Genomic DNA, 14382 nt, shown 5'->3' with positions numbered 1-14382 from the left:
ATACAATCTTTAACTTTTTAAAATAACCCGTAAAAATAATATTTGAGTCCTGTAATCAAATACTTTTTACTTTTATTTTATTTAAATGCAAAACACCCCATAACCTAGTTTTCGGTCACGACTGATACTTTTATTGTGAAATATTCAACCGGAAGCAATTCTTCTTCTTCTTCTTTTTAAAGCTTAGCGCAAAAACAAAGTTGGGACATTTGTTAAATATTTCAGTTCATATTTCTCAAGTTAAGATGTGACAAATGGCGGATTGTTTGTAGTGTTTTAGAGGTTTGTAGTTCTGTGCTAAGATGCAGAGACCTCTGTCCACCCTCCCACTGAGCTCTGCTGTTAAAGCTAAACTGGTCACCGCTGGGTTCCACTTCATCTCAGACCTAATGAACCTCAAAGCACCGCAGCTCAGCCGAGGTACGATTCACCAGAGTCCGCTTAAAAATGTGCAGTTTATGCCTGATCCTAATTTTATTAGACCTTAAACACCATTTAAAGGTTTGAATCCAAGCCAAAGTCCATTAAAATACAACAACTTCATGTGAAATTAATTATCAAAAAATTAAGAAAAAGGTCTAATAATTATATCTAAATAAATCTAAATCTAAATCTAAAAAAAAAAATCTAGAAATTATACTTCAAGGTTCCATTTATCCACTACTTCCTGTTTATGGGCACAACTTCCTGTGTTAAACGTAACGCTTGGAAAAATAAGGTTTCTTTATGCTGAACATGCTCAACTGTTAATTTTAATTTGTAATTTATTTCTTACTGCCAACAACAATTAACACTCTTCTTCCACAGAACAATATCCTCCTTCTGCCTTTCAGAATAAGAGCTCTGGACGCACTCATCTATGTTCATTTGGTATCTGTGTCGTTGCAGAGGCCGGTGTGAGCCAGCAGGAGGCGATGGCTGTGTTAGCTGAGTTGGAGCAGGGAGTCCCGCCCCCTTCGATGAGCGCCCTGCAGCTCCTGCAGAAAGAGGCGGAGCTTCAGAGCATCATCACCTTCTGCAGCTCATTGGACGGCGCCCTAGGGGGAGGGGTTCCTTTGGGCAAGACCACGGAGATCTATGGGGTCCCTGGGATAGGGAAGACCCAGCTGTGGTAAAAACATAGACAGATAGATACATGTAATGCACGCACACACACAGACAGATTTACGCACATACACACGCACGCTCACACACACACACACACACATGGATATACGCACATACACACACACAGATGGACACACGCACGCTCACACACACACAGATGGATATACGCACATACACACGCACACACACACAGATGGACACACGCACGCTCTCACACACACACACACACACACACACAGAGATGGATATGCGCACATTAACACACACACCCTCACACACACACACACAGATGGACACATGCACGCTCACACACACGTATCATCACCTTGAACTTTTATCACAGTAAGGGCTATAAAAATGTGATTGTTCTACCTGAGAGTCACTAGAATAATGACCAACTGAAAGATTATTACTGGAAATAACAAAGATCTTTGTGTTGTTTTGTCTTTTTATGTAATTTTCTCTCTGTATTTTTATGTTTGTCATTTTTGTATAATTTTCTCTCATTTCTGTTTTTCTTGTCATTTTGTGTGTTTTTGGGACTCAATTTGTGTATTTATTTTGGGGGGGTGCATGTGTTACTTTGAGCAGCTTCTTCTGTTGACCTCAGAAGGTGTGCTATGGTATCTGTGTCCTGAACAGCCCGTAGATGCTGGATTAGACACACACACACACTCACTCTATGTCCAGTCTCCAGTTGGCCGTGGACGTCCAGGTCCCTCAGTGCTTCGGGGGGGTCGGAGGTGAGGTGATTTTCATGGACACAGAGGGAACGTTTGTCCTGCAGCGATTCGCTGAACTCGCCGCCGCCGCCGTCACACACTGCTCCCTATTGGCTGAGGACGAGGAGCAGCGCGTCGCCATGGAAACCTTCACCGTGGATACCATCCTGTCCAACACGTATGTGGTGAGTGAGTTTGCAGGTTCTCCACACCAACCTGAACGTTCTTAGAGAGACATAAAACATTAAATGACACTAAATCCCTGCAGTGAAAGTTGCTCATCTCTATGGTAACTGTTGCGTCCCCTCCCACAGGTGCGGTGTCATGACTACGTGGAGCTGCTGGCAGAGCTCCGCCTCCTTCCCTCCATCCTGGCGGCGAGGCCTAAGGTCCGCCTCCTGGTGATGGACGGCATGGCCGCCCCGTTCCGCCCCCTGCTGGACGACCTGTCGGCACGGACGCGACACCTCGGGGGCGTGGCCCTACAGCTCGCTGCCGTGGCGACGGGCCACGACGTGGCCGTGGTTGTGACCAATCAGATGACCACGCGGCTGCTGGGGGGTGGGCGCTCGCGGCTAGTCCCCGCCCTTGGAGAGCTGTGGGGCCACGCCCTGAACATTAGGCTCCACCTACACTGGGAGGGATCTCAGCGCCTAGCAACCATTGCTAAGTCGCCAGCACATGCCAACGTTACCGTCCAATACCAGATCAGCTCAGACGGCTTCAGAGATGTGGACCAATCACACGCTGCGGGAGCCAAATAGCAGGAAGTAGAGTTTAGACGGTTTGTTTAAAGTGTTAATATGTTATTACTGTTCAGACTCTTAATATATCAATCATTTATAATAAAATATTCTTGTTTTTTTAACATCAGTGGAAGTTAATGAAGGATTTATTGTTTTCCATGATTTACTTTTCACTTTATTTATTTTTCCTTTTTTCCTTCCAGATGAATGTCATTTTAAAAAGACAATGACGATAATGACGTTTATGTGTCAAGTGTCTGTAATTGTCTGTTTTTCCTTCTTTCGGGGCCACAGAATGTCATTCAACGGATGTTATATTTTCATTATTGTTGTTGAATATATATATATATATATTACTGTTTTATTTTATATGAATATCTGTCCTTAAAGGCTGAAGTTTATCTATTTTGACCGTTTCCATGGCGACGATTCTTGTTTTAAGAATTGGACCAAATGAAGCTCAAAAATGTCACGTTTGTAATACAGAAGGAACATTTATCACAAAAATGTGATTGTCCCTCCTGAGAATCACTAGAATAATGATCAACTGAAAGATTAGTAATGAAAATAACAAAGGTTTTTGTGTTGTTTTGTTGTCTTTTTTTTCATTTTCTTTTTGCGTTTTTCCGTCTTTGTTTTTTGTGTCATTTTCTGTAATTTTAACGTAATTTTCTAATCCTAACCCTGTTACTTTGAGAGAGCTTCTCCTGTTGACCTCTGAAGGTGTGCTGTGGTATCTGATGCTGGATGAAATGGAAATCCTTTAGAAAGCCAGTGCCCGAATTCACAAAGCTCTTAGTGATGTCACTCCTAGATTAAATTCCTTGAATTTTAAAATTTTTCATAGAATTTTTCCTTGTTAAGATAAAAGTAATTCACAAAACATCTTAGGCCCTAAGAGAGCACCTAAGGTGAAAAACTGTTAGAAGTAGTGAGGAGGAATTTTAAGAAGCCTTAAAAGTGTCTTAAACAGAGGACGGAGAAATATTTTCTCTGTTTAACGACAGTGATTTAATTATTATTAGTAGTAATATTATTATTTAGTGTTTGTGGTTTGTTTGAGTTTTTCACACCATCCACCAAGTTGTATTGTTTTAAACTAACTGGCAATAAAACTTTTCTGATTCTGATTTTTCTCACACAGCGTAACGTAATAACTGTTGATTTGTTCACTCCTTTCTCTGTTTGCTGTCAACTGTAATCCTTGCTTTGATTGCAGCAGGTAACAGTGTTTCACACTTGTATCTTGTGCCACAGGAGAGGGAACCATGTATTGATTATCAGGGCCAGCAATCACAGTAATCACTGACAGCTGTGTCTGCTCCACTATTAATATCAAATACATAAAGCACTAAAATTACCATCGTGGACAGTTCACTACAATAAGTAAATCAATATAATAATCGGCATAAAATCAGGTTCAAACATTTTAAGATGTGTACATTCATTTTGCTGAATTAAAAATTACATTAATGATAACATTTCTTAATGTAGTCCAGGTATGATCAGGTGATTTTATTCTTCATTATTAGGAGCACAGAGCGCTTTTATTTCTTCTCTCTCTAACAACCAATCACAGCTGTTATCAGACTGCATCATACAACAGGTCAACCACATCTCTAGATAAGCGTTTGTTCAGAGTTGCTCTCACAAACTTACTGAATCACTTTTAAGCTCAGATTCCTTGCTAGGAATGTTTAGGCTAAATTAGGAACTCTTTGTGAATACTTTTAAAAAGACTTAAAACTTCTCAGTCTGAGGTGAGATGAACGCGTGCGTGAGTGTTGGACTTGGTTTGTACTCACAGAGTCTGAAGGTGTGCTGAGGTGTCTGCAGCAGATGATGTTCCTTAGACTAGTGGTTCTCAACCTTTTCAGGCCGCGACCCCCAATATAAAGGTCCCAGAGAGCGGGGACCCCCCCATCCCGCCCCATAGCTGAAGGTGGTTGAACATGTGGAGACAGGGCCATCTGTAATTAGGAATAAAGGGCAGAGCGTTTTGGGGTTCATGTAATTTAAAAAGTATAACAATGAGTTTAAACTGGCAACAAATGGGCATTAAAAATGGTGAATTTTATTAAATTGGCAAAAAATAATCATGATATGTGAAAAGAGGTTAAAAGTGGTTTTTATAAGTGCTGAACATGTGTTGTGTTGTGTACATTTTGATGTAGAAGTGTCAGAAATGGGAATAATGTATAAAAATGTATTAAAATGAGCAAAAATATGGCAAGAAAACGTGATGAAAATGGGTTAAACTAATGATATTTAAATATTATTATTTTAAATATTATTATATAGCGTTAATATTCATCTAATTATATAAATGTAATAATCAGCAGTGACCTCACAGTGGGTGAGAATGCTGCTCTCTGATTGGCTGAGCATCGTTAGGTGAGCGCTGTAGACTTTCCATCCCAGTGTTGAACCAGGAGAAGATCAGACCAGGACCGGAGCGGACTGACTGCACTACAGACCTGGACCTGGACCTGGACCTGGACCTGGAGCAGCGGATCCTGCAGTAGCGGTGAGTCAGTGCAGCTGCTACTGTCACTTTATCATATTTATGATGATAAAAGCTTTGACTCTCACATCAATCCTTTGATTAAAATCAGCTTTAATCGTCCCTGTGACGTCACAAACGGCCTTAATCACCCCAACCTGAGCGAGTAAGCATCATGAAGCAGTGTTTGATCTGCTTTTATTTCTTCTTCTTCCTCAGCTCGTCCGTTCACTGCCACATGTTCATTTATTTAAATCCTTTTTATAATTTAAACCATGACCTCATCAAGTTTGCAGCACGTGCACATGTTTTATAACTATGCACTTCACGACTTAAACATCAAAAACTTATTTTATCACAGCGGGGCTACACAGGCACGTGATTGATCTGATCTGAGAGTCACGTGATCAATAATTGTTAGTAATAGAATACAGTGTTTGTGAGTGATTTTTGTGTATTTTCAATGTATTTGTTGTTTTTTGTGTATTTTATTTTTCAGTATTTTTGTCATGCTGTGTATTCCTTATGTTGTGTGTTTTTGTTGTCGTTTTGTGTGTTTTTTTACGGTCATTTTGTGCGTTTACTTTGGGGCCCCCGACCACTAGTTGCCCATCCTGATCTATTGACTAATATCATTTAAACTGTTCAAATGAGATAATTTGTAGTTTAATACAAAACTGAGAAACTTGATGATGTTTTAGATTTGCCCAAAAAACTACAACGTGTGAACATGTGATTGATCACTTTATTCAGATTTGATCAGAAAATGCAATAAAACTTTTTAAAAATGTCATGAAAATCACATTAATTCTGTGATGAAGGTTGAGAAAAGGAAGAGTTTGTTACTTGATTGGTTGGTTGAGTTTTTGGTTGATTTGTCGCTTGATTCGTTGGTTAAGTTGTTGGTTGGTTGGTTTGTTGATTCAGATGTTGGTTGGTTGGTTTATTTGTTGGTTGATATATTGGTTAAGTTGTTGGTTGGTTGGTTTATCGGTTAAGTTGTTGTTTGGTTGGGTGGTTGGTTGGTTGATTTGTTGGTTCAGACGTTGGTTGGTTGGTTGGTTGGTTGGTTGGTTGGTTGGTTGGTTGGTTGATTTGTCAGTTAAGTTGTTGGTTGGTTGGTTGGTTGGTTGATTTATCGGTTAAGTTGCTGGTTGGTTGGTTGATTTGTCAGTTAAGTTGGTGGTTGGTTAGTCCGTTACTTGGTTGAGTGGTTGGTTGGTTGATTATCGGTTAAGTTGTTGGTTGGTTGGTTGGTTGATTTATCGGTTAAGTTGTTGGTTGGTTGATTTATCGGTCAAGTTGTTGGTTGGTTGGTTTGTTGGTTAAGTTGTTGGTTGGTTGATTGCAGGTGTGCACGCCAGGATGAAAGTTCCACGTTGATCATCACCTCAGCATGACATCACCAGGCTCCGCCCTCTCCTTTTTCTCCAATCACTTTCCTCTTCCCCCCCTGTGGCCCCGCCTCCTTTTGTCCCTCTGGCTCTGGATTAGTGGACAGGTGCTCCCGGTTGGCTCCTCCCACCAGCACTTCACCCCTCACTCCATAAAGATCCCTGGTGACATCACATTGGGCGGGCTGTTCCCCGTGCACGCCCGCGGCCCCCACGGCCGGGCCTGTGGTGAGCTGAAGAAGGAGAAGGGCATCCACCGGATGGAGGCCATGTTGTACGCCCTGGACCAGATCAACAGCGACCCCGGGCTGCTGCCCAACATCACACTGGGGGCCCGGATCCTGGACACCTGCTCCAGGGACACCTACGCCCTGGAGCAGTCCCTCACTTTTGTCCAGGCCCTCATCCAGAAGGACACGTCTGACATCCGCTGCTCCAACGGAGAGCCGCCCGTCATCCGCAAACCGGAGCGCGTGGTTGGCGTGATCGGTGCGTCGGCAAGCTCAGTGTCCATCATGGTGGCCAACATCCTGCGTCTGTTCGAGGTAACGCTCACTGACCGACAACTGTTTTGTAGGACATTTACTGTGAAATTTACTTTGATCTCCTGACATGTTTAAAATGCCAACTGTCAGTCTTCCTCAGAGGCATCCGGAGTCGAAACATGTCAAAAGATCAAATTAAATTTCCTGAAAAAAGTTCTCTGAATAAATGAAACCATAACATATTATTTCAAAACAATGTCTGTGGATCTCTGTAAATGTAAACGAGTGCCTTCAATGATAATGGCCGTCATAACGGAATCTGCCCTCGTTAATGTGGAGTCCCTCATTAATCCACACACACACACACACTAATGTGATTGCTATTTTGTTTTTTGAGGCTTTGACACACATTCACCCTGGAAGTTACAGCACATGCAGTAATCCTGTGTGTGTGTGTGTGTGTGTGTGTGTGTGTGTGTGTGTGTGTGTGTGTGTGTGTGTGTGTTGTCCTTACGAGCACTGAGGCCCTTCAATGAGGTTACGCAGTAGCTCAGAATGAATGGAAGTCAATGGAAACCGGGTTTTTTAACCTGAGCTTTGACTGCCAGGATTTTACATTCCTACAATGATTTGCTGACATAAAATTATCTCAAATGTGTTTTTAATTATATTCTTCTTGTGTCATAAAGCCAGTCTGAAGCAGATTGGACCTTTGGCTAATTTTGCGATGGGGTGGGACATGTTGTTAAGTGAGCGAATCAGAAGTAACCTTTGAAACATACCAATACCAGTTAGATAATATGAATTATTTCACTCAACACACACAGTTAGTCTAAGAATAAAACTATCATTAATTTCAATTTCCTGCGTAATCCAAAGGTTCTTTTATTTTGAAGGTTCAATTGTATCATGACTAATCCTACTTCTAACAGTAGGATGTTGTAATCACATACTTTAGTTTTTCAGCCTCTAATTAATGATTTAATATTATTGTTTTGAGTTTTTGTTTGGAAATATTAGAAGATGTGCTTTTATTTGGAAGGTGATTTGTGCCAACAGGAAGTGACAACTTTTCAGTGTTTCTAAACTTTTGTCTGTTATGTGATGAATCCGACCTCTCCTCAGAGGTGATGATGCTGTGATGTGATGCTCCTCCCCCTCACAGAGGTGATGATGCTCCGCCCCTTTCTCAGATCCCTCAGGTGAGCTACGCCTCCACAGCTCCAGAGCTCAGCGACAACAACCGCTACGACTTCTTCTCGCGGGTGGTTCCTCCAGACTCGTACCAGGCTCAGGCCATGCTGGACATCGTCAGAGCTCTGGGATGGAACTACGTGTCTACGTTGGCCTCAGAGGGAAACTATGGAGAGAGCGGAGTGGACGCCTTCATGCAGATCTCCAGGGAGGCGGGTACGCTGCCAGCCAATCACAAGCTACCAGTCACCACTCAATCACAGACCAACCAATCAACACACGTTCAGAGAGTGTGAGAGTTTACTAAAGAACACAACACACAACACGACTCCAAAAATCTACAAAACATCAACAAAATTACACAAAATGACTCAAAAATTCACAAAACAATGTGTTTTCTGAATAAAGTAGAAAACACAAAACAAAACAAAAAATGTACCTTAAAAATACAACAAACAACACAAATAGAAACAACGTAAAAAAACACACAAGTGAGACACAATTAGCGATACCAATTCACACAAGGACTCCATACTTACACAAAACGACAACAAAGAAATACACAAAATTATCAAAAAAACACAAATAGAGAAATGACTTTAAAAAACAGAAAACCACATCAAGAACACACAAAATGACAAAAAGGTTTTGTAAAATCAGATCTGTTGGATGCTCTGACCGACTTCTCGTTGTTTGATCGTTTATAAACTCTTCGCCAGGCGGCGTTTGTATCGCCCAGTCGGTGAAAATTCCTCGAGAGGCGACGCCCGGAGAGTTTGACAAGATCATCAAACGTCTGATGGAGACGAGCAATGCCAGAGGAGTGATCATCTTCGCCAACGAGGACGACATCAGGTAGAAGCTCACACATCAACATTCTCAGACGTCAGGGGGCGGAGCTATGAGTGACCTTGCTCTGTGCGCTAGGCGGGTCCTGGAGGCGGCGCAGAGGGCCAACCTCACGGGTCACTTCCTGTTCGTGGGCTCAGACAGCTGGGGTGCTAAAAGCTCTCCAATCACAGAGCTGGAGGACGTGGCGGAGGGCGCGGTCACCATCCTGCCCAAACGGGCATCCATCGATGGTAAAAACATGAACCAGTTTTAGTTCAGAAGTATCCATTAGTCAAAAACTAATCATTCATTAAATCCCTTAATTAATCAATCAGTTTAGGATCTAATAATCCTTGGCCATGTGTTCACGTGTTTGTGCGAACGTTGCAGGCTTCGATCATTACTTCATGTCTCGTTCTCTGGAGAACAACCGCAGGAACATCTGGTTTGCTGAGTTCTGGGAAGATGATTTCCGCTGTAAACTGACCCGACCGGGAATCAAACCAGACCCAGAGAAGAAGAAATGTACAGGTGAGCTCACCTGAGGGGGTGGGGCTAACATGTGATCTGGTGTAGGGGTTCCCTTTATGTCGACATTAGTACCTCCTTATCATTAAAACAGTAACCCCTTATCTTTACATTGGTACCGTCTTATCGTCACATCAGTACTTCCTTATTGTCACGTTAGTACCTCCTTATCGTCATGTTAGTACCTCCTTATCGTCACGTTAGTACCTCCTTATCGTCACGTTAGTACCCCCTTATCGTCACGTCAGTACCTCCTTATGTCACATCAGTACCTCCTTATTGTCAAGTTGGTACCCCCTTATCGTCACGTTGGTACCTCCTTATCGTCAAGTTGGTACCCCCTTATCTTCAAGTTGGTACCTCCTTATGGTCACGTTGGTACCCCCTTATCGTCACATTGATACCTCCTTATCGTCACATTAGTACCCCTTATCGTACCTCCTATCATGTTGGTACCCTCTTATCGCTACAGTAGTACTTCCTTATCGCTACATTAGTACCTCCTCACTGTTATGATAGTACCTCCTAATCATCACATTAGTTCCTCCTTATCGTCACATCAGTACCTCCTTATCATTACATCAGTACTTCCATATCGCTGCATAAATACCCCCTTATCGTTAAAACCTGCAGGAAAGGAGCGGATTGGTCGGAACTCCACCTATGAGCAGGAGGGGAAGGTCCAGTTTGTGATCGACGCCGTGTACGCCGTCGCTCACGCTCTGCACAACATGCACACGGAGCTCTGTCCCAGCAGCTTTGGCGTGTGTGGCAACATGGACCCTGTGGAGGGACGACTGCTGCTGGACTACATCAGAGCGGTCAACTTTAACGGTGACGAAACACTGCCACGGGTCAGGAGAACCAAACCATAAACCATTTAAGGCAGTAAAAACTACCCAGCTGGTGTATATAATCCATTTCAACCAACTGGGTTTTTGTTGTTATTGTTGAGGATTTAAACGTCTTAAAGTGAACATTAGGAACTTTTTCAACAATATTTGTCATTATTAGAATAGTATAATCAAAGCCTGATTTACTGCTTTTATTTCTAGGCAGTAAAGGTTTGATTGGTCATCAGTTACACAGATGACCAGTTAAAGTCATACACCAACAGCTCTTTGAGTGCTTTCTCCTCCTAGCAACAACAGAAAGTAGTGTAACTAACTAAACCAACAGTGTTCTGGTTCTTTACACCTCCAGAGGAAAACTAAACTCTCTGTTCTATTCCAGTTCATTCTGAGATAATACGTTAATGTACTTTACATGTTTCCACTGGTTTGTGTGTGTGTGTGTTAATAATTAAAGCCCACTCTTGCTGCAGCAGTCTAACATCAGGTTGAATCTTAGTGTTTGACCTCAGAAGATACAAAGATTGTTTGTGTTTCTGTGTCTTCATCAAACATTCATCGCCGCTGTCTGTGTGAGCGTTTACATCATCATCATCAAGACCCGTTATGAATCTGGCTAACCACAAACATTGAGTGCTTGAGTGAACCTCGTGTATCAAAACGTGCTCCGTTTTCTTTGTAAAGGTCTGAACTTTGTGCTTCATTGTTCAATTGAACCTTCAGCGGTGTTGTGGATTAACTGACTCCCATGTTAACTGGTGATCACAGATGTTTGTGACTCTTCAGTTTAGTTCTACCAACGTAACAACGTCAAACCTGCTCTGAACTTCAAATAGTGACTCGGAGAAAACAAGGAAGTGTTTCACCAGATAACACAGACACCAACTGATTCATGACACGTCTGACCCTGTCTGTCCACAGGCAGCGCTGGGACCAGTGTTTTGTTTAATGAAAACGGAGATGCTCCAGGACGATATGACATCTTCCAGTTTCAGTTGACCAATCACAGCCACCCGGGGTACCACGTGATTGGCCAGTGGACCAATAATCTGAGGCTCAACGTGAGAATAGAGTTATGAAAGAATGATAGAATTACACAGGCAGCAGTTGTCTCACGTCTGTCCATTTCTGTCTGTCCGCCTGTAGTTGGATGAGATGCAGTTCTCTGGAGGACGGCGCTCTGTTCCTCCCTCCATCTGCAGTTTTCCTTGTAAACCAGGAGAGCGAAAGAAGATGGTGAAGGGAGTTCCCTGCTGCTGGCACTGTGAGGTAACACACTTACCTGGGTTAAGTTACCCCAGAGTTTGAGTGCGATCACTTCAGAAAGATGAGTGTCTGGTTACCATGGTGACAGGTCCCTCCCCCTCCCCCAGCTCTGCGATGGTTACCAGTACCAGTACGACGAGTTCACATGTGAGCTGTGTCCGTCCGACATGCGTCCCACGGCCAACCGCACCGCCTGCCGGCCCACCCCTATCATCAAGCTGGAGTGGAACTCACCCTGGGCACTAGTGCCTGCCTCCCTAGCCATGCTGGGTATCCTAGCAACCAGCGCCGTGGTGATCACCTTCATCCGCTTCAACAACACGCCCATCGTCAGGGCGTCAGGGCGGGAGCTCAGCTACGTGCTGCTGACAGGTGACTCAACCCCCAGCAATGCTGCTCATTCATTGGTCCAGAGAATGCAGAGGTGTTTCCAACAAACTCACTACTAACTAATCCACCCCCCAACCACACAACAAACCCTCAACTAGGTATTTACCCATGGAACCACAGCTGAACGGCCCTTTTGTCTTCAGAGATACAACCAGTAATTAATTTAACTTAGTTTTAACAAATCAAGCACCTTGTTACCGACCCACGACTACCAACGAATTAGTAAGATTAAAGATTAAAAAGATTAAATCAGGGCTTTCGTCTTTAATTGGCCATGTAATGTTGTTACATACATGGAATTTGTCCTCTGCATTTAACCCATCCCTGAGGAGCAGTGGGCAGCCATTTTTGTGGCGCCTGGGGAGCAGTTTGGGGTTAAGGGACTTGCTCAACATCCCACAGTGATGGCCCAACCAACCAACAGAAAAATACACCAGTATTTTTCTGTACAACAGTTACACAAAATTACACAGAGTGGACTCCAAAATACTACTGTATAGGGACCACTAGTAAAGGGACTTCTGGTAAAGGGGTCTTTAGTAAAGGGACCACTAGTAAAGGGACCGCTAGTCAACAGATTTCTGGTAAAAGGACCACTAGTAAAGAGACTGCTGATATAGCCAAGTAAGTGACTGAGTTGACTTGTCAGTAATCTCTCCGTCCGTCCGTCTGTCTGTCTGTCTGTCTGTCTTGCAGGGATCTTCCTGATCTACCTGATAACCTTCTTGATGATCGCAGAGCCGGGCGTGGCGGTTTGCGCTGTGCGCCGCCTCCTGCTGGGCCTTGGCATGGCCATCACCTACTCCGCCATGTTGACCAAAACCAACCGCATCTACCGCATCTTTGAGCAGGGCAAAAGGTCGGTGACTCCGCCCAAATTCATCAGCCCCACCTCGCAGCTCGCCATCACCTTTATCTTCATCTCCGTCCAGGTAAGTCCAAGATAGGGTCCGAGTACGGGGGGTGTGCTGGTTCCTGTTCAAAGCATAGATAAACAGGTTCTAAGGCCGTGTGTTCTCAGGTCCTCGGGGTGTTTGTGTGGTTTGCCGTCATCCCTCCACACACCATCATTGACTATGAGGAGCTCCGCCCCCCAAACCCAGACTTGGCTCGAGGCATCCTGAAGTGTGACATGTCAGACCTCTCGATCATCTGCTGCCTGAGCTACAGCATCGTTCTCATGGTAACGCATCAAACACACACACTTCATTTCTTTATCAGTTCTCTGATTGGTCAATCAGATGTGGGCGTGGTTAGAGGTGATATTATTATTATATATATAACTGGACTGCGGTTGTGGTCTTGCCTGTGTCTAGGTGACGTGTACGGTGTACGCTGTGAAGAGCCGGGGCGTCCCCGAGACCTTCAACGAAGCGAAACCCATCGGCTTCACCATGTACACCACCTGCATCGTGTGGCTCGCCTTCGTACCAATTTTCTTTGGCACCGCCCAGTCCACCGAAAAGGTGAGACCAGGGTTACTCAGGAGGACCAGGGAGATGATAGAGACCAGAAGAACAAGGGATATCAGGGAACCAGACAGACTCAGTTAGACCAGGAAGAACCAAAGGACCTGTGGACTCTCAGATGTTGTGTGAGGTCTTGTTTTGGTGATGGTTCTCCTCCATGTTCTCCTCAGATGTTCATCCAAACGGCCACTCTGACCGTGTCCATGTCTCTGAGCGCATCCGTATCCATTGGGATGCTTTACATCCCCAAGGTCTACGTCATCCTCCTCCACCCCGAGCAGAACGTGCAGAAGAGGAAGAAGAGCTTCAAGGTGCAGACGCACACAACAACAACGTCCAAGTGTTGCTGTGTTGACCAACAATCAAAATGATACTTTCATTTTTTGTGTTGCACATGTTTTATAAAAGTTGCTTTGTGTCTTTACAGTTGCTCTGTTGCTGTGGTGTTGCCTGAAAGTATTAAAATTTGCTTTTAAGCGTTGCTCAGATGCCGCTGGCAGACAGCGTTGCTCTGTTGCTCATCAGTTGCCGTGTTGCTGTGTTGCAGTCTGTGGTCCAGGCCAAGTTGTCTCAGAAACCGTCCAACGAGAAACAAAATGGAGAAATGAAGATAGAACCCGACAGAACGCAGTGAACGAGCAGAGGTACGACACAGACCGGGATGGGCACCACTTCCTGTCTGACATGAAGTTAGCCAGTGACCAACCAATCAGTCATAATAAGGTGGTTATTGTATTCTGTGGGTGGGACTTAAGTCCTTACATGGTCAAAATGGAGGAGTTTTAGTAATTTCACATCAAAGGGGCAGGGCTATGTGCTGCAGGGTTTCTTCTATAGGAGGGGCTGATCAAAGGGGTGGGGTTTGTCCACTCAGTGTCCCTCCCCGCTGTGAGCAT

At 43.9% G+C, this 14382-nt stretch overlaps 2 protein-coding genes across 2 annotated transcripts; both read left to right on the top strand.

Annotated features, from left to right (window-relative positions):
• Nucleotides 1-187: 187 nt before the first annotated feature.
• Nucleotides 188-3544, top strand: rad51c (RAD51 paralog C). The gene is made up of 4 exons (XM_028453027.1): nucleotides 188-420; nucleotides 889-1111; nucleotides 1798-2014; nucleotides 2144-3544. The coding sequence occupies exons 1-4, from the start codon at nucleotides 303-305 to the stop codon at nucleotides 2591-2593; spliced, it is 1008 nt and encodes a 335-aa protein (XP_028308828.1). The 5' UTR covers nucleotides 188-302; the 3' UTR covers nucleotides 2594-3544.
• Nucleotides 2811-14120, top strand: grm6a (glutamate receptor, metabotropic 6a). Its single transcript, XM_028452821.1, has 16 exons — nucleotides 2811-2834; nucleotides 4108-4156; nucleotides 6530-7017; nucleotides 8151-8367; nucleotides 8871-9006; nucleotides 9079-9233; nucleotides 9373-9513; nucleotides 10144-10344; nucleotides 11283-11422; nucleotides 11508-11630; nucleotides 11735-11999; nucleotides 12714-12949; nucleotides 13039-13200; nucleotides 13334-13483; nucleotides 13657-13797; nucleotides 14034-14120. The coding sequence occupies exons 1-16, from the start codon at nucleotides 2811-2813 to the stop codon at nucleotides 14118-14120; spliced, it is 2715 nt and encodes a 904-aa protein (XP_028308622.1).
• The last annotated feature ends 262 nt before the right edge of the window (nucleotides 14121-14382 follow it).

Source organism: Gouania willdenowi, chromosome 7 (assembly GCF_900634775.1).
Source record: "Gouania willdenowi chromosome 7, fGouWil2.1, whole genome shotgun sequence".
Taxonomy (NCBI): Eukaryota; Metazoa; Chordata; class Actinopteri; order Blenniiformes; family Gobiesocidae; genus Gouania; species Gouania willdenowi.
This window is presented reverse-complemented; position numbering and strand designations above follow the sequence as displayed.